The sequence below is a fragment of the Berghia stephanieae genome, chromosome 10, assembly GCF_034508935.2.
Source record: "Berghia stephanieae isolate SIO BIC M18660-M18661 chromosome 10, UCSD_Bste_1.3, whole genome shotgun sequence".
Taxonomy (NCBI): Eukaryota; Metazoa; Mollusca; class Gastropoda; order Nudibranchia; family Aeolidiidae; genus Berghia; species Berghia stephanieae.
The window spans coordinates 9,138,243-9,165,808 of record NC_088369.1 but is presented as its reverse complement, the minus strand read 5'-3'; the positions used below and the strand labels follow the sequence as shown (position 1 = coordinate 9,165,808).

General features: G+C 39.9%; 2 protein-coding genes across 3 annotated transcripts in view; both read right to left on the bottom strand.

Annotated features, from left to right (window-relative positions):
• LOC144956199 (stimulated by retinoic acid gene 6 protein-like) overlaps positions 1 to 5,900 on the bottom strand; it is a 47,978-nt gene extending 42,078 nt beyond the window's left edge. The window contains exon 1 of the mRNA XM_078886625.1: positions 4,842 to 5,900. The gene's annotated coding sequence lies outside the window, so the exon portion shown is untranslated. The remainder of the gene's footprint in view (positions 1 to 4,841) is intronic.
• Positions 5,901 to 16,190: 10,290 nt separating this feature from the next.
• Positions 16,191 to 27,566, bottom strand: LOC144956186 (uncharacterized). Of its 2 annotated transcripts, none has more exons than XM_078886596.1 (2): positions 27,439 to 27,566; positions 16,191 to 17,018 (listed from the first exon to the last, which is right to left on the bottom strand). In XM_078886596.1, the coding sequence occupies exon 2, from the start codon at positions 16,863 to 16,865 to the stop codon at positions 16,422 to 16,424; it is 444 nt and encodes a 147-aa protein (XP_078742722.1). In that variant the 5' UTR covers positions 16,866 to 17,018; positions 27,439 to 27,566; the 3' UTR covers positions 16,191 to 16,421. The 2 variants fall into 2 exon arrangements, with proteins under 2 accessions (XP_078742722.1, XP_078742723.1); XM_078886597.1 differs by having other exon boundaries at positions 16,191 to 17,013; positions 27,439 to 27,543.

Sequence of the window (27,566 nt, the reverse complement as noted above, 5' to 3'; positions counted from 1 at the left end):
CCTTCATGTTAAATGTTGCTGTTGACCAGGGAGGGACCCCTTGTAAAGCGCTTTGAGCACATTTAGTGGATATTGCGCTATATATAGCTCATTTTTGATATTTTAAAGAGGGAAACTCCGGCTCCATGGCTTTGAAGGACTGCTACTACTGGCGACATCATAATCCCTCTTAACCCTCTCCTTACCACCTACAGCAAATTCGTCACATTTGTTACGTCACAATATACATTTTTTTTTATTCAGATTTATTTTGCACATCACAAACTTTGAAGAATGATCTTTGTTTAATTAATAACAATATAAAATTGTTTTATAGAGAGATTGTTTGAGATTTAAAAATCAATTTTTCTGCTGGGTAAGCCTGCCATTTTGGAAAAATACTGAAAATGGGCTGTAAGGATAGGGTTAATCCTATTTGGGAAGACTGTCAAAAATAGCCGTATTCTTCAATATTGAAAGAAAAGCCCCATTTTCCTTGACCTTGTCGGTCTTCAGTGTGTAAATCGATACACGGTCAACTATGACATCATCGTCTTACGAACCAATCAAAGACTCCCATTTTCTGCCTATGATGTACACAGTGCACGCGTCAAAGACTCCCATTTTCTGCCTATGATGTACACAGTGCACGCGTCGCGTGTGGGTTTCGTCGTATGATTTGATTGGCGGTTTTAGAATAAAATAAAATATGAACAATTCAGAAGGCAAGGCCTTTTTTGTTGTTGTTGTTGTTGTTGTTGATAATTTACATTGCAAAGTACCCAGTGCGTATGTTTTACACGAGAATGAGCGCTGTATAAATAAATGTCTATTATTATTATTATATATTATTATTTATTATTATTATTATTATTATTATTATTATTATTATTATTTATTATTATTATTATTATTATTATTATTATTATTATTATTATTATTATTATTATTATTATTATTATTATTATTATTATTATTATTATATATTATTATTATTATTATTATTATTATTATTATTATTATTATTATTATTATTATTATTATTATTATTATTATTATTATTATTATTATTATTATTATTATTATTATTATTATTATTATTATTATTATTATTATTATTATTTATTATTATTATTATTATTATTATATTTGCTTTGGTTTTGTTAGACATAAGAATGCCATTAAGAGATACTTCCTCCATTGGCGCTACCTGTCTATAAAAGAAACGAAAGGCAGGCAATTAAACTAGAGCATAGATCTAACGCAATATCCAATAAACGTGCTCAAATCGCTTTACAAGGGGTCCCTAGTCAACAGCAACACTTAACATGCAGGACGGTACATGACGCCTATTAGGCGATATTACAATCTTTTTTTCCGACACAGACAACACTGTTAACGGCCAAGTACACTTTTTACACGAGTACGATGAGAGAATATGAATAAACAGCCTTTTTCAAGGACTTAATTAGGCTCGAACCCAGGACCTTCCGATCCGAACTGAGTGTCAAGAGCACAAGAGCACATAGCCGCACACTCATTACTTCACTCGAAGGGGGTCCCGATAGCTCAATTGGTAGAGCACACGCTTCACAAGCAAAAGGACCAAGACCGATCCCGGTGCAGTCGAGATTTTTTTCTGACCCCCCTGTCCACCCAGCATTGAATGGGTTACTGAGTCTGTTAGATCTGGTGGAAAGTACTTTGCGATAGACTAGCGTCCTATCCATGCTATATAAACCGAGATAAACTCCGGCTCCATGGGCCGAATGGCTCTGAAGGACTACTTTTTAAAAAATGTTTGTCCGAGCACTTGCGAAAGTATGTCACAAACTCCATGTTTTGATTGGTCAAAAATCTACTGGTTAATAGCGCATGGGGTCCGATAGCCCAGTTGGTAGAGTACTCGTTTCACACGCAAAGGGACCATGATCGATTTTAGGTGCAGTCGAGATTTTTTTCTGAACCCCCTCTCCACCCAGCAGTGATTGGGTAGCTGGTTCTGTTAGATCCGGTGGAAAGTGTTTTCATGCGATAAACTATCCTCCTATCCAAATGATAGCAAAATTGCTATTGTCCACTTCACGCTATAGAAACTGGGATAAACTCCGGCTCCATTGAAGGAATAATTGTTTTTTGTTTTTTTGTTTTTTCCATTTCAGTTTTTGTTGTGTTGTAGTTGTAACTTTGAAAGTTCGTTAAGACATTTCTTATAAAAAATGCAGTAAACTGTCTTCGTCTGCAAACAACTTGTCTTTGGCAATAATACGCTTCAACAGTCGTAACGTCACTTCCCTCGTAATGACGCATGGTAACTTAGTAACTGGCTCTAAACTATCGGAACAATGGCGGACGCCCTTATGAAATACTTCTCCGACAAGCATAAAAGCGTATCCAAAGGGGGAAAAACCCATTATAAATCTGATCATGTTTTGACTTTTACACATTCTCATCACAAGACATATGAAAAGTTCTAGCCAGAATGAAGAATAAAAAATACCGATTTTCTTTGTTTAGAACCACAATGGCCGCCGTCGCTGGGCGACGTGACATCAGACTATTGAATCCAATTACATTTGATTTAAAAGATAATTTAGGCTTTGCTATGTAACAGATATTAGTTATGACATGTAGGGATAGTATTATTTCGTTTTCCACTTCAGCAGCTGTTTTGTTATAATATTGTGGTTGTCACTTTGAAAATTCGTTAAGAAATTGTGTATAACAATAAAGCAAAGTGTGTTCGTCTATTTATTGTTGACTTTAAGTAAAAGACATTCCTCTTCCTCCCACACAAGAGAAAAAGGTGTCTATTTGTGTATGTGCGTGTCTGTGTGTGTGAGAGAGAGAGAGAGAGAGAGAGGGGGGGGGGGGAGGGAGAGAGAGAGAGAGAGAGAGAGAGAGAGAGAGAGAGAGAGAGAGAAAGTGAGTGTGTGGGTGGGTGAAGGAGGGAGTTTAATGTAAATTAAATTTACCTGGACCACGTATGACTCAAGTTCATCCTAATGTAAATAAGATGTATCTTGGACATACGTTTATCATCTTTTTATCGCTTCGATGATTTCTATATAGAAGGAGATGGATAGATAGATATTAATAGATAGAAGAATACCAAAATGTGAAAGTGTGTAGTGTATGTGGTCGTGTGTATCTGTGTGTTTTATGTATATGTGCGGCTATGTGGTCTTGTGGTATGACACTCGCTTTCGGATCGGAAGGTCCTGGGTTTGTGCCTCGCTCGGCGCATAGTTGAATCCTTGCAAAAGACTATTTACTCACATTCTCTCACCGTACTCATGTGTAAAATGAGTACCAGTGTTGTCTCTGTCCGAAAAATGTAATATCGCCTAACAGGCGTTATGGCTCGTTCTACATGTTAAGTGTTGCTATTGGCTAGGGACCCTTTGTAAAGTGCTTTGAGCACGTTTAGTTGATATTGCGCTATATAAAAGCTCAAGTATTTAGCAATATAAACGCAAGAAACAGCGCCTCGGGCATTAATTATAACGTGTTGCCTCTATACATAAACTCATAAGCAACGGTGGCCATCGTGGTTCTAAACAAAGAAAATCAGTACTTTTTATTCTCCATGATGGCTAGAACTTTTCATATGTCATGTGATCATATATATATATATATATATATATATATATATATATATATATAATATATATTATATATATATATATATATATATATATATATATATATATATATATATATATATATATATATAAACTGTTGTATAAGGCATTTAAAGGATAATTCATATTTAGCCTTCAGTAAGATAAGATAAGATAAGATAAAATATACAATCGGCCCCTCTACGAAGGGCAAACAAATCATGGACCGAAACAGGACGTCGTTAGATGCATTTCCAACTACACACTCTCTGTCTCCCTCTCCCAGACCAGACAGTAGTCAACAAAGAACCCTCACTGGAATTCATTTTGTTTTCGGGTATCATAAAAAATAACCATTTCAATCCATAATTAGTGTTTGCTTAATAGGCACCTAGATAACCACGCCTCTCGGACAGTCGTCATAATGTAAACAATGGCAGTGATTGATAAACATAACAAACGACACAGGTTTTACTTTCGATGATAATATGTGTCTCAGTAAAATGCCCACTATTCTACCGCTTGACCAATAGAGAGTTCGAAGATGACGTCACTCGGGTCTTTGTTATTGTTTTTTTGCCATCCACGTTTATGAGTACTTCTCACTAAACTGTATGAACCAGACTCTAAACCTTTAAGGTTACACACAGTTTACAGTTTTGTGTGTTGGCCAGTTTTACTTCCGGATGGCAATGTTGTGAACTTCTTAGCAAAGTGCATACTATCTATAGAACCAACACAGAAAACTAAGTTTACACCGAGAAAATCGTGTGGTAACTCGTCACCCATTTGTCAGTATAAAAACAATAACAATGACCAGAGAGAGGTCGATTTCATTGACGTTATTGTTTATAAACAACCAACTGTCTCTGTCCGAGCACGTGTGAAGGTGTGTCACGAATTCCATATTTTGATTGGTCAAAAATCTACTGGTTAATGGGAGCGATCTATATTAACTTTCCATGTGCTCGAGGTCATTGGTCACATTGCAAAATGTGCTCAAAGTGACCCACATAGTGAAAAGTGCTCACAGCTTTCGAAATATCTAACATCACGATTTGTCATTTTGTTCAGTTTGACAGATGTGTATGTTTACAACTTTCATAAACAAAGCAGCGTGTATACGTTTTCAAAGAAATATCCAATCGTTGTACAGCAACAAATCATGTGATTGATGACTTGGTTTGACGAAAACATGAATATAGATCTTGCCCATTGATATCTAGAAAGTTCACTTACCGTTTACACGGAATCCATTGAGCAGTTTAGTCCTAAAGATGAATCACAAATGTGTGCGTATCCTGGTTCACATGTATTAATAATAGCATCTTAGCCAATTGACTGGCATACATGTAAAAAACGTGTTAGTTAAATATTTGGCCAAAAAGACTCGTTTCTAAAATATCGATCGGTTTAAATAACATTCATCTTGGTAAAAAAACCAAAAACCTCTCAAATCTGGCTGGGATTTCGCGAAGTCTTTCTTTAAAAGTCCGAGATTTCAGAGTTTTTGCAACGATGAGCGTCATTTAGATCGATCGATATTTGAAGGACGAGTTTTCTGGCCAAATCTTTAAATCCATGTTTGTTTGTTTGCTTGTTTATTTTCCGGAGTACGGCGGTTAACTGGTAAAGAATCCCAACAATGTACAGGTTTTTATCGTCTCTCCAACCTTCTTAGTATTATGAACAATATCTGCTGCTCTCTTCTTATCGATGTGTTACGAACAGTGACCTCTCTCTCTCTCTCTCTCTCTCTCTCTCTCTCTCTCTCTCTCTCGCTCGCTCGCTCTATCTCCTTCTCTCTCTCTCTCTTCCTCTCTCTCCTTCTCTTTCTCTCTCTCTCGCTCTCTCTCTCTCTCTCTCACAAACATTTTCTCTCTCTCCCCCTCTCTCTATCTATCTCTATCTATCTATCTATCTATCTATCTATCTATCTATCTATCTATCTATCTATCTATCTATCTATCTATCTATCTATCTATCTATCTATCTCTTTCTCTCTTCTCTCTCACACACATACACATACACATACACACACACATTATATCTCTTTCTCTCTCTATCTTCTCTTCTCTCATCCTCTGTCTCTTTCTCTCTCACAACACACACACACACTCTCTCTCTCTCTCTCTCGATTTGTCTTTATCTCTCTCTCTCTCTCTCGCTCTCTCTCTCTCTCTCTCTCTCTCTCTCTCTCTCTCTGCTCTGTCTCACCCACTCTCTCACAAACACACACATGCACACACACACACGCATACACTAGCATGCACACGTCCTCGACTCTCTCTCTCTCTCTCTCTCTCTCTCTCTCTCTCTCTCTCACACACACGCACAATGTACTTGGTTTTCGTTTACGTCTTCAGCAAGACAAGTCGCGTGAAAAAGGCGAGATACAAACGTGTTGCTAAATGAATAGATAGAACGAAATTGACGTCACTCAGCTTTTTGTTATTGTTTTTAGCAACCCATTTTTATGAGTAGTTCTCACTAAATTTTATAATCAGAATATAGATAGTATGCGCTTGGCAAAGAAGCTCACGACATTAATACGGTTTAGTGAGAATTACTCATAAACGCGGATGGCAAAAAACAATAACAAAGACCTGAGTGACGTCAACTTCGAACTATCTATAAATATTTAAGGTTACACATAGTTTTGTGAGTTGGTGCGGAATATCCGGCTGGCAATGTTATGAGTATTTTTTTGTAAATGCATAACATCAATAGGTATCACTGTGTTGTTGGGGAATTGATGATATGGGTCTAGGTAAACAACTCACACCATCCGTCAGCCAAAACTTAACATACCAACACATAAAGAAGTGTGTAACCTTAAACGTTTATAGTCTGATTGATATAATTTAGTGAAAACTATTCACTCACAGGTTGTCTAAAATAAAAACAAAGACCTGAGAAGGCTTCGACAATTTTCATCTATAGATAGTATGCGCTTGGCTAAGAAGCTCACAACATTGCCATCCGGAAGTATAACGGACCAACACACAAAACTATATGTAACCATGATCGTCTCTTGTCTGGTTAATACAGTTTAGTGAGAATTACTCATAAACGCGGATGGCAAAAGACAATAACAAAGACCAGAGTGACGTCAACTTCATTCTATCTATAGATGTTGCTGGCTTCAACTCACAGCATCTCAAGTAGGTTAACTTTACAAATTAAATCACACCAGAAGGAACGAAGTTGACGTCCCTCAGTTCTTTGTTGTTATTTTTAGACAGCTTGTTAGTGATTAGTTTTCACTACATTATTGATGCAATGCTTTTAGGAAAATACTCACAACATCTGCCTGTCGGATATAACGTACCGACACACAAAATATGTGTAACCTTGAACGTTTATGGTCTGATTGACGAATATAGTTTAGTGAGAACGAATAGATAACATGGCTGTCTGAAATTTAATGACAAAGAGCTGAATTACGTCAATTTCGTTCCTTCCTAAGCGTGAAACAGACAATAGCAATACGATTCAATAGTCTGATGTCACGCCGCCCGGCAACGGTGGTCATCTTGGTTCTAAACAAAGAAAATCATTCCTTTTTATTTTTCATGCTTGCTAGAACTTTTCATATGCCTTGTGATCAGAATGTGTAAAAGTCAAAACATGATCAAATTTATGTGTTTTTTTTTCCCTCTGGATACGCTTTATGCTCGCCGGAGAAATATTTCATACGGGCGTCCGCCATTGTTCCGATAGTTTAGAGCCAGTGTTACTAAGTTACCATGCGTCATTAGGAAGGAAGTGACGTCACGACTGTTGAAGAGTTTTGCTTGCTACCCTTTGGATAGGACGCTAGTTTATCGCAAAGCACTGAAACCGGGATAAACTCTGGCTCCATGAGTCTTATGGCTTCAAACGACTATATATATATTACTTGTTCCAATCAACTTGGATTGATCTTCCGCAAAGATGGGAGATCTGTATGATCCCCCCCCCCCCTCCCAAGTTTAATGATTGAACACATGGTCACTTGATCTTAACAGCATGATGATGGTGCGGCTATGTGGTCTAGTTATATGACACTCGCTTTCGGATCGGAAGGTCCTGGGTTCGAGCCTCGCGCTCGGCGCATAGTTGAGTCCTTGGAAAAGGCTCTTTACTCACATTCCCTCACCGTACTCAGGTGTAAAATGAGTACCTGGCCGTTAACAGCGTTGTCTTTGTCCGAAAAATTGTAATATCGCCTAACAGGCGTCATGTCCCGTCCTACATGTTAAATGTTGCCGTTGACCAGGGACCCCTTGTAAAGCGCTTTGAGCACATTTAGGGGATATTGCGCTATATAAAGCTCAATTAATGATAAACCGTTATGCTAAATGTCACTTACTCAGCATCGCCATAAAGGTGAATCACATATTATTACCATGATTTACACACCTAGTCAAATGACTAAGATAGAGGGCGATGCTGCCGTACTCTGGAAAAATTCCATATTTTAAAATTTGGCCAGAAAACTCGTCCTTCAAATATCGATCGATTTAAATGACCCTCATCTTGGCAACAACAAAAAAACCCTCTCAAACCTGGGTCTTCGCGAAGTCCCAGGTTTGACATTATTTTGCCAAGATGAGGGTAATTTAAATCGATCGATATTTAATTTGAAGGACGAGTTTTCTGGCCAAATTTTTAAATATGGGTTTTTCCAGAGTACGGCAGTATGATTGTCATCATATAATATCTTGACATAACATTGTTATCAAATCCTTTGCGCATGCTCATAATCGCACCATGCATGTCTCAATATCTCAACGACCACTTCACTTTGTGATGTACATCTCAAGCGTTGTTGAGATATACGAATACAGTGGAATCCTTATAAAACCAACACTTGTCGGACCAGAAAGATCGCATTGACTTTAAGCAAAATTGATTTAATCCATTATAAATGGAACACACTTGGATAAAGAAAGCAAAAACAAAATAATAGGACCAACATGAGGTAGTGACATAAAACAGAGGTTGACTTTAAGCAAAAATTGATTTTATCCATTTTAATTGGATTTAATAGTCTGATGTCACGTCGCCCAGCAACGGCCGCCATCGCGGTTCTAAACAAAGAAAATCGGTACTTTTTATTCTTCATGCTGGCTAGAAATTTTCATATGTCTTGTGATCAGAATGTGTAAAAGTCAAAACAAGATCATAATTATAATGTTTTTCTCCTCTGGTTACACTTTTATGCTCGTCGGAGAAAAAATTAATAAGGGCGTCCGCCATTGTTCCGATAGTTTAGAGCCAGTTACTAAGTTACCATGCGTCATTACGAGGGAAGTGACGTCATGACTGTTGAAGCCTATTGGAACACACTTATATAAAGAAAACAGAAACAAAATAATGGGACCACAAGAGTTGTTGACCTTAAGCAGAGATTGACTTTAAAATTGTTGACTGTATGCGTTTTCCACTGTAGTGATTACGAGTACACTATGATTAGCCTATTTAATCATTTATTTATTTATTTATTTACTTACTTTCTAATTTGTACTTCAGACTTCGGTTGACGTCAACTATCTATATTATTTTAACTATCTGTAGACTCTGTGAAGATAATGTCACTTATGAGGTTGATGTCATCGTGCCTCCCCCCCCCCCCCCCCCCCCCCCCCCCTTTTTTTTTTCTCTCCCCTTTTCCCCGAGGGCACATTTACCAATATGTTAATTTGAAAGAGTAAATCCAAATGCACAATTAAGAGCATTCTATTGATGACATGTGTTTGAGTAAAATAGTCTCAAATAATGATTGCCAAAACAGTCGTAACCAATGTGCACATATTAGCAGGTCTGATAACTAAACACATTTCGGGGGGGGGGGGGGGGGCTGGTTTAGCATTTTTCTAATGGACGCAATTTTTCGTTGGTTTTAGAGTATTTCCATTACACCAATAAGCCCATAACAATCATTTGGATAATCAGACCTTCAAATAAGTATTCGTCGGTCTTAACCAACACACAAACCGACGTTTTGGCAAAGAAGCACACATTGCCATCTGGAAGTATGACGGACTAACATACAAAACCATGTGTAACCATGAACTTTTTTTCTATCTATAGATAGTTCGAAGATGACGTCACTCAGGTCTTTGTTATTGCTTTTTGCCATCCGCGTTTATGAGTAATTCTCAGTAAACTGTATTAACCAGATTATAAACGTTCATGGTTACACATAGTTTTGTGTGTTGGTCGGTTATACTTCCGGATGGCAATGTTGTGAACTCGTTAGCCAAGCGCATACTATCAAGTGACAGGTCGAGCCGCTGGACAAAGACACAATCAAAGGTATCTGCCATGTAAACAAATGGATGGTGTTGATTTTGGTGTGATCCATTCACAAAATAAATGTTGTGAACTGAAATTGAGAAAAAGTCGACTCTGTCCCTTATTTGTGTCAAACACAGCACACATTTAAACGCTAATGGGAGATGGGGGGAGGGGGGGGGGGAAGGGTTGGGTTCGATAAATAGGATTCAATAGTCGTAACGTCACTTCCTTCCTAATGACGCATAGTAACTTAGCAACACTGGCTCTAAACTATCGGAACAATGGCGGACGCCCGTATGAAGTATTGCTCCGGCGAGCATAAAAGCGTATCCAGAGGGAAAAAAACATAAATTTGATCATGTTTTGACTTTTACACATTCTGGTCACAAGACATATGAAAAGTTCTATCCAGCTTGAAGAATAAAATGTAATGATTTTCTTTGTTTAGAACCAAGATGGCCGCCGTTGCCGGGCTGCGTGACATCAGACTATTGAATCCAATTCATTAAAACAGCAATCTACACCACTGATATAGATAGTATGCGCTTGGCTAAGAATCTCATAACATTGCCATCCGGAAGTTTAACGGACCAACACACAAAACTGTGTGTATCCATGAACGTTTATAGTCAGGTTAATACAGTTCAGTGAGCATTACTCACAAACGCGGATGGCAAAAAACAATAACAAAGACCCGAATGACGTCATCTTCGAACTATCTATAGTTACACCATTCCCATTTGGAAAGGTATTTGTAACTATTCTTTATCCACCAGACAAGGGCCATGTGCGGCTATGTGGTCTAGTGGTATGACACTCGCTTTCGGATCGGAAGGTCGTGAGTTCGAGCCTCGCGTTCGGCGCATAGTTGAGTCCTTGGAGAAGGCTCTTTACTCACATTCTCTCATCGTACTCAGGTGTAAAACGAGTACCTGGCCGTTAACAGCGTTGTCTTTGTCCAAACAAAAATTTGTAATATCGCCTAACAGGCGTCATGTCCCGTTCTAAATGTTATGTGTTGCTGTTGGCCAGGGACCCCTTGTAAGGCGCTTTGAGCACGTTTAGTGGATATTGCGCTATATAAAAGCTCAAGTAAGAGACTGAATTGGGTATATAATGCATTCACTCCTCTGTTTTTTTTTATCCTTTCAGATCGCCAGTTAGGTGGTTAGTTCTCACTAAATTCTCTCTAACATATTATTCCAAAAGTTAAGGTTACACACATTGGTGTGTGTGTGTGTGTGTGTGTGTGTGTGTGTGTTGGTACGATGGATCTGGTCGGCACAACTGGCGAGTATTTTACTTAAAAGCATAGCATCAATTAATAAAGCATACCTTTCAACCTGTCCTGAACAGGTAGTTACACACGGAAACTTACCTCCCTACCTGTTTGCAGATTGCATTGCATACTCTCTCTCTCTCTCTCTCTCTCTCTCTCTCTCTCTCTTTCTATCTCTCTGTCTCTCTCTCTCTCTCTCTCTCTTTGTCTGTCTGTCTCTTTCTCTCTTTCTCTCTCTTTCTTTTTCTTTCTCTCTATCTATCTATCTATCTATCTATCTATCTATCTATCTATCTATCTATCTATCTATCTATCTACTCTTCTCTCTCTCTCTCTCTCTCTCTCTATATATATATTATTATATTATTATTATATATATTATATATAGAGAGAGAGAGAGAGAGGGAGAGGTAGATGATAAATAAATAGAGAGAGTGAGAAAGAGAGGGAAAGACAGAAAGAGAGAGCGAGAGAAAGAAAGAGAGAGAGTGAGAGAGAGAGAGAGAGAGAGAGAGAGTAAGAGAGAAAGAGACAGACAGACAAAGAGAGAGAAAGAGAGAGAGAGAGGGTGGAGAGAGAGAGGAGAGAGAGAGACAGACAGAGAAGAAAAGAAGAGGAGAGAGAGAGAGGAGAAAGAGAGAGAGAGTGAAGAGAGAGACAGACAGAGAAATAGAAAGAGAGAGAAGAGAAAGAAGAGAGAGAAAGAAAGAAAGAGAGAGAGAGAGAGAGAGAGAGAGAGAGAGAGAGAGAGAGAGAGAGAGAGAGGCTGTAAATCATTTGACCTTTCTGGGGATGTGCACTTCTATAATATTTACAGTTACAGACAATAGTGCAAGGTGCGTTGAGAAGTGCAAGTAATATCCATACGTTTACAAGTATCTATACACATTTATCTAAATTATAATAAGTCTACTTATTATTATCGTCGTTGTTTTCTAAAGAAGTGATACCCAAATCTCGAGGTGTCTAAATGAGTCAATAAAATGTATAGTAAAATAAAAGGAGTAAACACACACACACACACACACACACAAACACACACACACACATTTTGACCTATAATGTTTTAACTACAATGCCAATGTAATATAACATATTATTTCTTATTCTTGTTTACATGAAGAAGGTCAAAGGCCGAAACGTCGTTAACTTTGTTTTGTATCTTTTATAATAAGAGTCATTTTTACTCCCTTTATTTTACTATATATTTTTTTTGTGCGGCTATGTGGTCTTGTGGTATAACACTCGCTTTCGGATCGGAAGGTCCTGGGTTCGAGCCTCGCTCGGCGCATAGTTGAGTCGTTGGAAAAGACTCTTTACTCACATTCTCTACTCGTACTCAAGTGTAAAATAAATACCTGGCCGTTTACAGCGTTGTCTCTGTTCGAAACAAATGTAATATCGCCTAACAGGCGTCATGTCACGTCCTACATATTAAGCGTTGCTGTTGGCCAGGGACCCCTTGTAAAGCGCTTTGAGCTTTTATATAGCGCAATATCCATTAAAAGTGGATATTGCTCTATATAAAAGCTTCTTTTTTTTCTTCTAAAGAAACCCACTAATATTCTCGTTGGCACGTAATCCTGAAATTCTAGACAGAAGTTTAGACTAAGTAATACCCGGAAAAAAATGTGTTCGACTTTTTGAATGTCAAGGTCGCGTGAAAAATCGGAGAAACTTGTGTGGAATACTATCGATCTTTTGTCTTGAGAAAACGGGGAGAGTTCGCGACGAGAGTGCAGACGATCGACGCCAGGCGGCAGTTCAACGTGACCCAAATAAAATGAATATTCTTAGATGGTACGTACGGACTGTCTTTCTTGATCGCTCACAAACGCAAACGATACAATCTCTCTCTCTCTCTCTCTCTCTCTCTCTCTCTCTCTCTCTCTCTCTCTCTCTCTCTCTCTCTCTCTCTCTCTCTCTCTCTATCTATCTATCTATCTCTCTCTCCGTGTCTCTTCTCTTCCCATCTCTCACGCATCTTGATCACACTCTCATTTCATCTACTCTTTCATTTATCTCGGTCTAGGACTCTCAGTCTTTTCTCACCCCCCCCCCCACCCCCATCCCACCTCTTTATCTTTCTACCCCACCCCCTTTTTCCATTCTTTTTCTTTTTCCAAGATCAGGGGATGAGGTAATAAGAATGGTTCACCTACATGTGACTACTTGTGATTATATTATAATTATCATAATTAAAAAAAAAAATTATAATATCTAATTTACTAACAGATAGGCAATGAAGGGTAAAATAAATGGCAAAAGTAGGAAAAACTTTCTCAAAAAAGCGAATACATAAAATCAAATATTTAAAAAAATTGAGCTTTTATATAGCGCAATATCCACTAAACGTGCTCAGAGCGCTTTACAAAGGGTCACTGACCAACAGCAACACTTAACATGTTGGACCTGACATGACGCGGGTGATCGAACTCGGTACCTTTCGGGTAGGAAGCAAAGCTGAGCCACGCATCCCCATGGAACATAATATAATGAGAAAGTAAGGGTAGGAGAACTTGATAACAACGAGAAAGTTGGACGGAAAAAAGATCACCTAGCACTCTAGCACTCTATCAGGCAGGCAGCGACTAAAGCCCGCTTCGATTCCAAGTTTGCTTGGTTTTTTTTTTTGTTTTTGTATTTTTTCAAAAATTATTTTTGTTTTGTATATGTTTTGTTTTGTTTTTTTTCTATTTTCATGGGTTTTTTGGGGGGATCTTTTTTTTTTTTGCTTGTTTGTTTGTTTTTTCAATGTTTTTTTTTTTTTGATGTTTGTTTTTGTTTGTTGATATTTTTTATTTTTTTATTTTCTAATATTCTTCTGACCCCTTTGTTCTCCAAGCGGTGACTGGCTATCTGATAAGTATTTTGTGGTAGGCTTAAATCCTATTCACAGGGTACACGCAATGAGTTATGTAGATAGCCTAAGTTTAATTTTTAATCGTTGTCAACTCATATTCATTGTCTTTTGACTACGGTGTCGTAAATTTACAATCAAGGAGATAACTCTTTTTAACAAATTCTTTAAACAGAAACAATGTAAGTTGTTTCCCTGCCTTACCTCGTCATTTGTGGAGACTTCTGACATTTTGTGTGACCATTTCAATGGGCATGATCTATATCAACTTTCCATGTGCTCGAGGTCATTGGTCACATTGCAAAGTGTGCTCAAAATGACCCAAATAGTGAGAAGTATTCACAGCTTTTGAAATATCTTACATCACGACTGGTCACTATGTTCAGCTTGACACATGTGGGTATGTTTACAACTTTCATAAACAAAGCAACGTATTTACATTTGTTAAGAAATATCCAATCGTTGGACATCAACAAATCATGTGATTGATGACTAGGTAGGACGAAAATATGAATAAAGTAGATCGCTCCCATTGGCCAGTAGATTTCTGATTAATCATAACCCAGGATTTGTGACACACAAAAGTTATCATGTCGAGGTTGTTCCACTAGCGAATTGTGGGAGGGGAAAAAAAGAGTTATAGTACAGATGTGAGTGAATTCTAGAGACTGGAAGGCGAAAAGAGATATCTATTTGAATTTCGAGTATTGTTATTGTTATTTGAATGAAACAAACACAACCAGCTAGTTTTTACGCCGTTGAGGGAAATTTGACTCGAGGGTCTATTCTGCCGTTGTTTTTAAAAAACCCAGTATATGCAATGTAAACAAAATAGCACATAATGTGTTCTTTAATAAAACGGCAGTATTCCAAGGGTAAATGGAAATAGCCCAAGCCATTTAGCCAGTCCAGTGGGGTTTTTTTTCCAACCAGTTCTCGACCATCCACATTTGGCTCAAAGCGCTTTACAAAGGGCCCCTGACCAACAGCAACACGTAACATATAGAACAAGACATGGCGCTTGTTAGGCGATATTACACATTTTTTTTAAACAAAGACAACGCTGTTAACGGCCAGATATTCATTTTACACCTGGTTACGATGAGAGCATTTGAGAAAAGAGCTTTTTCCAAGGACTCAACTATGCGCCGATTGAGGCTCGAACCCAGGACCTTTTACGATTTTTTCGTAGAAGTAGGCAGGTATGTTGTAACGACGTAGCCGTCTCAAAATGCCCTACAGCGACTGGCGTCATAAAGGGGTAAAGAGAGTAAAGTTATTTACCTAAGAGATGTACGGCTATGTGGTCTAGAGGTGTGACACTCGCTTTCGGATCGGAAGGCCCTGGGTTCGAGCCTTGCTCGGTGCATAGTTGAGCTTAACAGGCGTCATGCCCCGTCCTAAATGTTAAATGTTGCCGCTGGCCAGGAACCCCTTGTAAAGCGCTTTGACCCCTTTAGTGGATATTGCGCTATGTAAAAGCTTAAAAAATGGAAACACTACCAAACCACAGCAAAATATAACCCGTTATAACAATGTCATATCAAGTGATCTAGTCTATAATTATGTTCCGTTATCAGATCTGCAAACATGTGCACTTCGAACATTTTGTACAACTCTCTTTCTACCTAGCCAACTCTCTCTTTCTCTCTCTCCCTCTCTCTCTCTCTCTCTGTCTCTCTCTCTGTGTGTGTCTCTCTCTCCCTCTCTCTCTCTCTCTTTACACACACACACACACACACACAAACATATATATATATATATATATATACATATATATATATATACATACATATATATATACATACATATATATATATATATATATATATATATATATATATATATATATATATATATAAATGTGTAAATTGCAACTCACATTTAGTCAAGACTGCCGTTTCTACGTACAATGTATTTCGTCACTTGGAGATCTCCACCTGACGAAACGGATTGTGAGTAGAAATGGCCGAGTTGACGAAACGTGAGTTGTTTTTTACTCATTTAATATGCTCTGAATTGTTTACACACACACACACACACACACACACACACACATATCTAATAATATATATTATATATATATATATATATATATATATATATATATTATATATATATCCATGATAGGCGATTTGTCCATCAGAGAAATGTTATAAAATAGTTATGGGGGGATGTTAAAGATTTATTCACTCATATTTCATTCCAGTGCAAAAACTTATACAGAATAAATATGCATACTATATGCTTTCATCGGTTTTCTTTTTCTTTTGTCTTTCCGAACGATGACTTTCTTTTTCGCTGTTTAGTTTTCACTTGTGGCGCCCATTTGCTGAAGAAATAATTGTTGCACATTCCGTTTAGTAGTTGAGATCGCTCGAAATATTGTTTAGTTTTAATAAGACAATTTTTTACGCGTTTTCTCTTCATAGCCGTGTCGGTTTAGCAATGTGTCAACGTTTCCAAGCGCTCTCATGGCGTATCTCTGGGCTTCGTTTCCGTGAACTCGATAATGCAATGGCTGGACTCGAACCTCGTGGTTTGTGATGATGGGGTTTTGCCTCATGAACTCGTCCTTCCCGTCTTTCACCACTGGCGTTATCTTGGGTAAAACAGCAAACGATTCCTTTTTGGTTACATTCGATAACGATTTGACATCTTCCACTTTGTCTTGCTCCGTTGTCGTCGTCTCCGATTCGGGTTTTAGTTGTGGTGACGACGGGTCGACTTCTCCTTTACCGGGCGTGAAAAGAGATTCGATTACATTTGTACTCGTCCGTCCCCGCATTGAGAAATACTTTCCGAGGGTTTGTGACGCTTTTCCAGGAGCCTCTTCCATTTTTCTACAATAACGGTTTCTTTGTCTACCTCAAAATTGTATGAAAGATACGTGGTACTACTCCTTAGAGGCACTTTCAGCTCGCCGCCAGCAGTGGCTACACTCCGGGTGGGCAGGAAGGCGAACGAAAAAGCTCTAATCGTAGTATCTGTCCTGGGAGAAATTGAAACAAACAAATAAATGTTAATAACAAGTAGAATTCCCTTAAGCTCAGCGTGAAGCAGCCACTAGAGCCTTGAAGAAAAAGAAGAGGTTGAGGGAAGAGAAAAAAAAAGAATGCTGAGAGGATAGCTGCCGAGAAAGCTGAAAAAGCAGCACAAAAAGCTGCATCCAAGCAAAATAAATAGAAACAAATTTAGAAGAAGACTGCAACTGTCTCCAAACCTGTTCAGAAGGCTGCTTCACTTGTTGGTGGAAAGGGATAAATAAATTGCCCTTGTATAGGGAGGCGAGGCCTTCCGAAAGCTCCTACATCCCCAGTATTCTTTTATGTTCTTGTAGAGGGTTTGAGAGGGGTGAAACTTTTTTTAAAAAGTCTCTCCCCTCCCAAACCCCCTACAAGAACATTATAAACAAACGTTTTCCCCCTCCCAAACCCCCTACTAGAACATTATTTTAAAAAACAAAGAATACTGGGGATGTAGGACCATGCATTTATATATATTTTAAGTAGATATGTGGTAGGATCGAGCTCAAGTCAAGCATTAAAATTTAATTTCTGAATGAAATGATTTGTTACTGGTTTTGAGTAGTGATGTCTGGTTGTACCTATTTATACTGGAATGGACAGTATTAATTATTATCGATGCCGTTGCCACCTTTGGATAGGGACCCTAGTCCAGGCCTGCCTAGTACTACGAAATATATATATATATATATATAGTAGTAGTAGTAGGCATCCTTCCGTCTCGAGAGACGATGGTTTGCGCCCTGTATGACTTTAGTCTCATCAGTCTTGTTGAGAGCAACGACGGGTGTGACTCAGCAGACCAATCCTTGCATGGCAGTCTCTACCGCAGTTGTTGCACACATAGTTTGACTGTGCGTTTGGTATTTGGATCTGCTGCCTCTCTTTCCTCCTTGCTCTCCTCTCCTTAAACTTCGTCTTTCTCCTCTCCTCACCTCTCTTCACTCCCTCCATCACCGCATATCTCCAGCCGCTGCGGTCGTCAGCAAGCGACTCCCAGGTGTTTGAGTCGATGCCTGTCAATTTCATGTCTCGTTTGCAGACATCATAGAAGCGCAGAGCTGGACGGCCAGTTGGTCGCCGTCCAGAAGCTAGTTCACCGTACATGATGTCTTTGGGTATGCGTCCATTGTCCATCCTGTGTACGTGACCAAGCCATCGCAAACGTCGCTGGCAGAGCATGAGATGCATACTGAGGGAGTTAGCTCTTTCTAGCACTGCATTGTTAGTGAGTCTGTCCTGCCACCTGATGCCGAGAATTCGTCGTAGACAGCGAATGTGGAAGTTTTCCAGGCAGTTCTCCTGTCTGGCATATGTTGTCCAGGATTCACTGCCATACAGTAGGCTACTGAGTACACATGCCTGGTATACTCTGAGTTTGGTGTTCAAAGTGAGTTGGTTGTTGGTCCACACTCTCTTGCTCAGTTGTGCCATGACAGCGGCAGCTTTGGCGATGCGCTTGTCTAATTCTGCATCAAGTGAGAGGTTGCTGGTGATGGTTGTGCCCAGGTATGTGAAGTGATCAGTGACTTCTAGCTCCTCGTTGTCAATGTAAATTGCTGGTATAGAGGGGACATCCTGACACATTACATTTGTTTTCTTGATGCTGATCGTCAGCCCGAATTCCCTGCATGCGTGGGAAAACCTGTCCATCAGCCGCTGAAGGTCTTCCTTGGTATGCGCGCATAGAGCTGCATCATCTGCAAATAGCATTTCCCTTATGAGGACTGTGCGGACCTTGGTCTTTGCTCTCAGCCGTGCCAGATTGAACAGCTTCCCATCACTTCTGGTGTGTAAGTGGACTCCTTCTGGGGACTCTTTGAATGCGAACTTCAGCAGTAAGGAGAAAAATATACCAAACAAAGTCGGTGCGAGGACACAGCCTTGTTTCACGCCGCTGCGCATGGGGAAGGGTTCAGAGGCTCCACCGTCGTAGCTAATGGTGCCCTTCATGTCGTCGTGGAAGGAGGCAATGATGCTAAGCTGCTGAGGAGGACAGCCAATCTTCTTGAGCAGCTGGAAAAGGCCCTTCCTGCTAACAAGGTCAAATGCCTTTGTCAGGTCAATAAATGCAATGTAGAGGGGCATCTGCTGTTCTCTGCATTTCTCCTGAAGTTGACGTACTGAGAAGATCATGTCCACTGTCGACCTCTTGGCTCTGAAGCCACACTGCGACTCTGGGTAGATACGTTCGGCGAGGACTTGCAGTCGAGCGAGGACAACGCGCGCAAAGACTTTACCCACAATGCTCAGTAGAGAGATTCCCCTATAGTTATTACAGTCGCTACGGTCTCCCTTGTTTTTGTAGAGGGTGATAATCTTGGCATCACGCATATCCTAGGGTACCTTGCCTTCTCTCCAGCAAAGACACAGGAGTTTATGTAGTGGTTCCAAGAGGGCTGGCTTTCCACATTTGATGATTTCGGGTGGAATGCTGTCGTCACCGGGTGCTCTGCCACAGGCCAGAGCATCGATTGCTTTGCTGAGCTCCTCCATGATTGGTTCTGCGTCTAGTTCTTCCAGTACTGGCAGTTCTTCAATTGCGTCTAACGCTTTTTGGGTGACAGTGTTTTCTCTGGCGTAGAGTTCCAAGTAGTGCTCTACCCATCTACCCATCTGCTTGTCCTTGTCAGTGATGGCTTCCCCTGTCTTGGATTTAATAGGTGCAGTTTTCTTTGTAGATTTGCCTGTCGCCTTTTTGATGCCCTCATACATGGCCCTTATGTTGCCACTTTCAGACGCTTGCTGGATGTTGTCCGACAACTGAAGCCAGTAGTCATTGGCGCAACGTCGTGCTGTTTGCTGTGCTTTGCTGCGTGCAGCTCGCAGCGCCTGCAGGTTCCTCTGACTCGGTTTATGTTTATAGCTGACAAGTGCGCTGCGCTTGGCATCAATGACTGGCTCCATCTCAGTAATTCTGGCTTCAAACCAATCATTGCTCTTGCGCTCCTTTTTGCCGTATGTCAGAACTGCAGTGCTGTAAATGGCGTTTCTAAGAGAGTTCCAGCTGTCCTGTGCGTTTTGTTCTGCTTCTCTATGAGCTGTGTTGAGAATCTTCTCAAGTTGCTCGTTGAACTCTATATTCTTTTCCCGGTAAGCTGTCTTGCTGATGTTGATCCTGGGCTGGCCCTTTCTCTTTGAGTGATGAAGTTTCTTTGGTGTCAGTTTCACCCTTGTGGCAACCAAAGAGTGATCAGTGTCGCAATCAGCGCTTTGATAGGACCTGGTGTTACAAACATTGTTAAGAGAACCGCGCTTAGTAATGATCATGTCCAGCTGATGCCAGTGTTTTGACCTTGGATGTCTCCATGACACCTTGTGACATGCCTTGTTCTGAAAATAGGTGTTCGTCACGCATAATTTGCGATAGCAGCAGAGTTCAAGAAGCCTCTGACCATTTTCATTCATCTTTCCTATGCCGTGGTGCCCCAAAACGGTTGGCCATGATTCTTTGTCACCACCAACTCGCGCGTTGAAGTCGCCAAGAAGGTAGATGTGCTCCACTTCTGGGATATTGTTGACAATGGCGTCTAATGACTCATAGAATTGGTCCTTTACTTCAACCGAAGCTTGCAGTGTTGGGGCGTAGACGCAAACAAGGTTCACCGAGCCCTGCATGGATGACAGGCGCAGCTTTAAAATTCTCTCTGTGCCGTCTGTTGGCGGTTCGATCATAGGAAGCAATGTATGGCGTACTGCAAATCCAACACCGTGCTCCCTCACGTCTTCTGTGCCTTTTCCTTGCCAGAAGAATGTAAAGTGTTTCTCCTTCAGGGATCCCCTCTCTGGGAGTCGCGTTTCCTGCAAGGCTGCTATGTCGATGTTCAATCTGTTAAGTTCACGATCAATTACTGCTGTTTTTCGAGCATCGTCCATGGCCTGAAGGTCATCTGTCAGTCCTGAGCGCATAGTTCTTACATTCCAGCTTGCTAATCGAAGAGCTGGGGACTTCGTTTTCTTTTTCATTTGCTTGCTTGGTACACAGTTTAACGATCCACTTGTCAAGCTTGCAAGCTCTAAGCTCCGGGCATCCTCTGAAGCAGGCAGATCGTGGCGGGTCAACACCTTTCTGGCTGGGGGCTGCCCAGCTTGGGGCGGGCGGTAGCTGACCAGAAGGATTACGATGATCCCTCCCACCGTCGAAGACAACCCGTAGCGTCCAACTCTACGCCAATCGAGCAAGGACTTATCACTCGTAGACTGCTGTCTTCCGTGTTGTTACTCTTCACTGGTGAAGGTGAGACTGGAGTGTCCTCTCCAGGGCGCGGCCTGGGCAGAGTATGTGGAGATCCTGGGCTGCCCAGTAACCAGAACCTCCCTCTCTTCCTCCCTGGTGTGGTCCAAAGGATCGCACAGCGATACGTTTGGCATCAGTTTGGATGCAGATTTCTGGGGAGCTGCAAGGTCTGGGCCGGACGTCCAGCTTGCTGAAAGGAAATTGATGTGCATTTCGAACCCAACACCTCTCATTTCCAGGTGCATTGATCGCCGCGTAATCCTGTCTTTGACAGAGATTATTGCATATGGCCTCTCATGCATTATTGTGTCACCTTCCCGTGATGTTCCCTGTTTCTACTGAGTTTGTTATGGGCGCGACCGAGTCCCCGGCGGTATAACCGGGTTAGGGAGTAGGTGGGACCCCTTCCTCTTAAGGTGCAGGAGTCAGAACCCACCGGTGAGTGGTACACGCTCTGCTCCTCACTCACCCACCTCACACTCATTCTGTAGTGTGGTGTCTTCTGTATGTCCTTACTTTTCTTAATCTACCCCTATAACTCATACTCTCCCTAGCCATCGATGTATGGCTCCACTGCCTTGTGGATACCTTCGGGAGGAGGAAAGGCTAAGGAGTAAACCTGACAGAAATATATATATAATATATATATATATATATATATATATATAATATATATATATAATATATATATATATATTATATATATAGTTCGAAGATGACGTCACTCAGTCCTTTGTTATTGTTTTTTGCCATCCGCGTTTATGAGTAATGCTCACTGAACTGTATTAACCTGACTATAAACGTTCATGGATACACACAGTTTTGTGTGTTGGTCCGTTATACTTCCGGATGGCAATATTATGAGCTTCTTAGCCAAGCGCATACTATCTATAGAAAGACGAATTTTGTCTCCAGCTACAGAGGTGCACAGGTCTCTTTGACTCAATAAATCTTGTTGAAAAGGAAAGTTTAGCTTCTTAGAACCTATATTCAGGTCTTTGGAGCATTTTTGGACCACGCTGAGAGCAAATTGTCTTTTTTTCTAAATATTCAAAGTGACTTTTTCTTTTTTTTTTCGCCCCCCATGGAAACTACGAATTTTTGAAATTTCAAGTGGCAGCTCTGTCCTAGTCTATCGAGTCCTAAAAACTGGTGAGTTAATAGCTGCATGTGTTGTGCTCATAATAGTGTACACTGTGATGGACACAACCCAGAGACAGAATCTCTGACAAATACATTCCCCTAATATACCGATTTGATAAGGGGGGATAGGCGAAGAATAAATGTGTCCCACCGCCTTAAAACGGGAAGCCTTCCGAAAGCTCCTCGGTTTTGCATCTCTTTCAATTAGCATTTTACCGTGGATCTTTTTTTCAGGAGTTTATTTATTCAATTTGTCAATTTATATAGTAGACGTCTAGCATTTTAAAAACTATAGAACAAACCTTGATAGATATTTGAAAGTTTAAATATGATAATTGTTTTGGTTAGTTATACCCCGCCATTTTTTAAAACAAGTATTGAAATGTTACATTTTCTTGATATTGATACGATATGAGGGAGGCCTTATAAAAGCTCCTAGTGCTAAGGGAAACAACTCAAAAATTCCCTCAACTAATCCTAAGAAAAAATAAAACCTAGATAGTGTACCTTTACTAACGCTAATTTTTTTTTAATGGGGTACCACAAGGCTCAGTTTTGGCACCAACTTTCTTCAATGTTTATATCTCCAACATGCCAAACTGCGAAGCACTCAAACTTGAATACGCTGATGACTGGGCCTTAGCCTATCAATCGAAAAACTGGAAAGAGGTTGAAGAAGCTCTAAGCAAAGACACTACCCGCCTGAAACAATATTTTGATAGATGGTACCAAATAATGAATACCACCAAATCAGTACCCACAAACTTCCACTTGAATAATCGAGAGGCAGCAAGACCCCAATCCTAAATACCTTGGCATTACATTGGACAGACAACTAAATTATCGCAAACATATTGAAGGAACAGCAAATAAAATCGCAAAAAAGAAACAGCCTGGTGAGAAAACTCGCAACTACCACCTGGGGAGCCTCACCACAGGTGCTGAGAACTTCTGCTTTGGCACTGTGTGGGAGAATACTGTGCCTCTGTTTGGATGAAGAGCTCACATGTAAATCGCATTGACATCCGATTAAGAGAATCAATGAGAATTGTAACAGGATGCCTCAAGTCAACTCCAACTCAGTGGCTCCCAACACTGAGCGGCATTGCACCACCAAGTTTAAGACAAGATGCTAATCAAAGGATGCATGCAAGAATTGGCGAAGCCACAGACAACATTCCCATAAAATCAATCGTAAAGGGGGCACATTCAACAACTAGACTTAAATCGAGAAGACATTTTCACCTAACAAAAATGGCAGACTTCAGTGTGGAGGAAAACTGGAGAGAAATGTGAAACAGGGAAACACCAAAAGGAGGAAACATCATTAAAGATCCAACCAAAAGAGTGCCTGCATTCAATAACGCCAGGAAATACTGGATTTCCTCAAACCGCCTCTTAACTGGACATGGCAGAACTGCATCAAATATGTGCAGATGGAAACTTGGAAACAGTGATACCTGCCAGAAATGTCAGGCAGCCCAGAGACCAGCGATCACATCGTCCTCCACTGTCCAGTCACTAAACTTGAAGATGGCTTCGAAACCATCCTTAGGGCGGAGGAAGACTTTAGAAGCTGGGTTGACGAAATACATTTGGAGGTGTAGCCATACACTACTACTACTACTAACCCTAATAGGAAAAACAAACACCCTAGCACCTTTGCTAAGACTTATGACTAACCCTAATCGAAAAAAATCCTCCGATCTCGAGCTAACCCTAATAGAAAAAAAAAAACACCCTAGGACTGCTTTGGGCTACCTTTCAATACTTCACAAATCAAAATGGCGGCCGAGAATCAAAACAATGGTCAAATTAGGACATTTTGGGAGGCCTTCCGAAAGCTCCTACTCCCCAGTATTCTTTGTTTTGTATAATGTTCAAGTAGGGGGTTTGGGAAGGGGGAAACTTTTTTATAATGTTCTAGTAGGGGGTTTGGGAGGGCAGAGACTTTAAAAAAAAGTTTCCCAAACCCCCTACTAGTACATTATAAAAAAAACAATGAATACTGGGGATGTAGGAGCTTTCGGAAGACCTCCCGAAATTATAAACATTCACAAATCTATCAAGGTTTGTTCTAGTTTTTAAAAATCTTCTATATGATGACAAATTGAATAAATAAACGCCTGACAAAAGATCCACGGTGAAAATACAAATTGAAAGAAATGCTAGCGCTAGGAGCTTTCGGAAGGTTTCCCCGATATTACATACACTGCTGCTACTGCTATTGATATCATTGTGGTATACGTGTTGTATATTAAATTTTGTATATTTATTTATAAAGTGCATTGAGCATCACACAGTGATGAAAATGCGCGATATGAATGCCGTGTATTATTATTATTATCATCATCATCATCATCATCATCATCATCATCATCATCATCATCATCATCATCATCATCACCTGGATACCTGGATACCTCTGTATAGAGCTTTTACACTTGGTGTAGTCTCCTTCGCTCCTCCTCATCTATTAATGATTGGACCAATTTTTATAATTGAACTTGTTTCCTAGGATGTTGCTTATCTCCAACTCTGCTTTGAATTTATTCAATTTTTTTGCTGATACTGTGGTTTCTTGCAGTTTATTCCAGTTATTTACAATTCTAGATGAAAAAAAGTTCCTTCTTTCATTTGTTTTGAAACGTTCTTTTACCAGTTTCTTGCTGTTTCCTCGTGTCTGAATGTTCTTGTTTGGTTTAAGAAATCCTGCCTCTACCCTGTCGATTCCCTTAACTATTTTATATATTTGGATCATATCTCCCCTTCTTCTCCTGTAATCTAAGGTCGGGAGATTTAATTTTTTCAATCTCTCACAGTAGGTTTTGTCTTTCAGGTGTGTGATAAGTTTTGTTGCTCTCCTTTGCACTCTTTCCAAACAGTCTTTGTCTCCCTCAAACTTCGGATACCATATGCAGTTTGCATTTTCCAGCTTTGATCTAACCATAGGGGAGACCTTCCATAAGCTACTACATCCCAAGTATTCTTGTTCTAGAGAGCTGAGCCGGTGTTACCAATACTTAGCTTCTATAACCAGGACAAATCATTCGTTTGGACAGAAAAATAAATAAAAACTTACCGCTTATCGTCAAAAGCAGTTTAGATTTGAAGATGCATTTGTTTTCTATCAAAAAACATTCGGTAATGGACAATCCTTGATGAATTTCAAAAGTTGTGTTGAAATTATATCCTAATTGTTTTCATGATTAATTCCTCGCGAAATCGTGTGGGCCCCGTTTCTGTTATCAAGGTTCCGCCTAGCCAGGCAGGGTTGCCAGATCATTTTTGAGTAAGAGACCAAACTAGCTATAGCAAGAAGCCAGATTCCTCGGCAGGAGCCCAAATACCACCAAACCCACCTTAGCCTCGCGAAAACTCTTTAGATTTGTTAAACAATTTAGATAGGATAAGGAAAATTCGTATATATAGAAGCATTAGCAAATGCAATCTGTGGCGTTAGCACGTGTTGCATTTAGATATTTAGATTGCCAAATAAAATAAGTTTTACCGGTACCAGAGTAAAACGATATAACGGGGAAAGTCAGAGGAAGCCAAAAAGTTGGTTACAGGAGGCCAAGTGGCCAAACCAAATTTTGGCCACCAGGAGGCCAAACTAGCAACCCTGGCCCCAGGTTTTTAAAAAAGTTTATTGGGAAAAAGATACGGAACAAAGTGTCCATAGATAGGTATGCAATTTGGTGCATTAGTGCAGTAAAAAGGCCTTTTTTTCTTTTATTCAATAAACTTGACTGCTGGTGGACCTTAGGCCTCTCTACAAGTCCAAGAAATAATACTCACTTTTTCTCTGCTCCAACGAAAATATCTACCCCCTACCGGTCTAATTATTTGTAGCAGACGACAAATTTCTCAAAACGGTCACGTGACACTGTAAAAACAACACAGGAAGTCCATGAAAGCTTATTTACGGCATTTCCTTTGAACCATGTAAACAACAAAATTTCGTTTTCATTCCACTCAACGGGTCAGATTGGCCGGTATTTTTTAACGAACTAAAGTTCTGAAAAATCAAAATGTTTCTTAGAAAGGTGAAAGATGCTAGTTTTTGAAACAGAGGTAGGTTTTTTAAAAAAATCTTTATATTTTACGTGAATGCATGCTCAAGGCGAGTTGGACGTGCAGCGGAGGTTGGTAGGCCAAAGGCCCACCTCTCTAGTAGGGGGTTTGAGAGGGGGAAAACTTTTTTTTTAAAGTCTCCCCCCTCCCAAACCCCCTACTTGGGATGTAGTAGCTTATGGAAGGTCTCCCAACCATAGTCTTGTAGATGGCAGTCATACCTGGATACCTACCTGGATACCTGGATACCTCTGTATAGAGCTTTAAGACTTGGTGTAGTCTCCTTCGCTCCTCCTCATCTATTAATGATTGGACCAATTTTTATAATTGAACTTGTTTCCTAGGGTGTTGCATATCTCCAACTCTGCTTTGAATTTATTCAAATTTTTTGCTGATACTGTGGTTTCTTGTAGTTTATTCCAGTTATTTACAATTCTAGATGAAAAAAAGTTCCTTCTTTCATTTGTTTTAAAACGTTCTTTTGTCATGTGTTTTGTTTTCAGATTCTTGAAATTTCTTTTCACTATTCCGAGTGTTTTACCAGCCTTAGATTGAACATCTTGAATTTGCTTCTTGAAGTTTAGCTTCCTATCAATAAATGCTCCTAGGTCTTTTTCCCCATTGGATATCTTCAGGGGTTTTTCTTTCATTATATAGTTTGCTTCTCTGTTGTTTTTTCCTAGGTGAAGAACTGCACATTTATCTACATTGAACTCCATCTGCCATATTTCATAATATCATGAAAAGACAAATTGAATAAATAACATAGACTACGTCTGGCAAAAGATCAACGCTGAAAATACTAATTGAAAGCGATGCTACACCGAAGAGCTTACGGAATTTCTCCCCAAAACCTCTCTAGATGATAAAAAAAAAATCACCAGCTAACAGGATAAACATGCATATGGGTTTTTAAAAAAACAACTTACCCTATTTATTGCTAAATACCTCCTTGATTTCATCCCCCATCATGAAATTGACCGCGGTCGATTGGTAAGAAAAACGTCACGATTAAAGATATTTTCCATGGCAACAGTTCCATAAACTTTAAAATGAC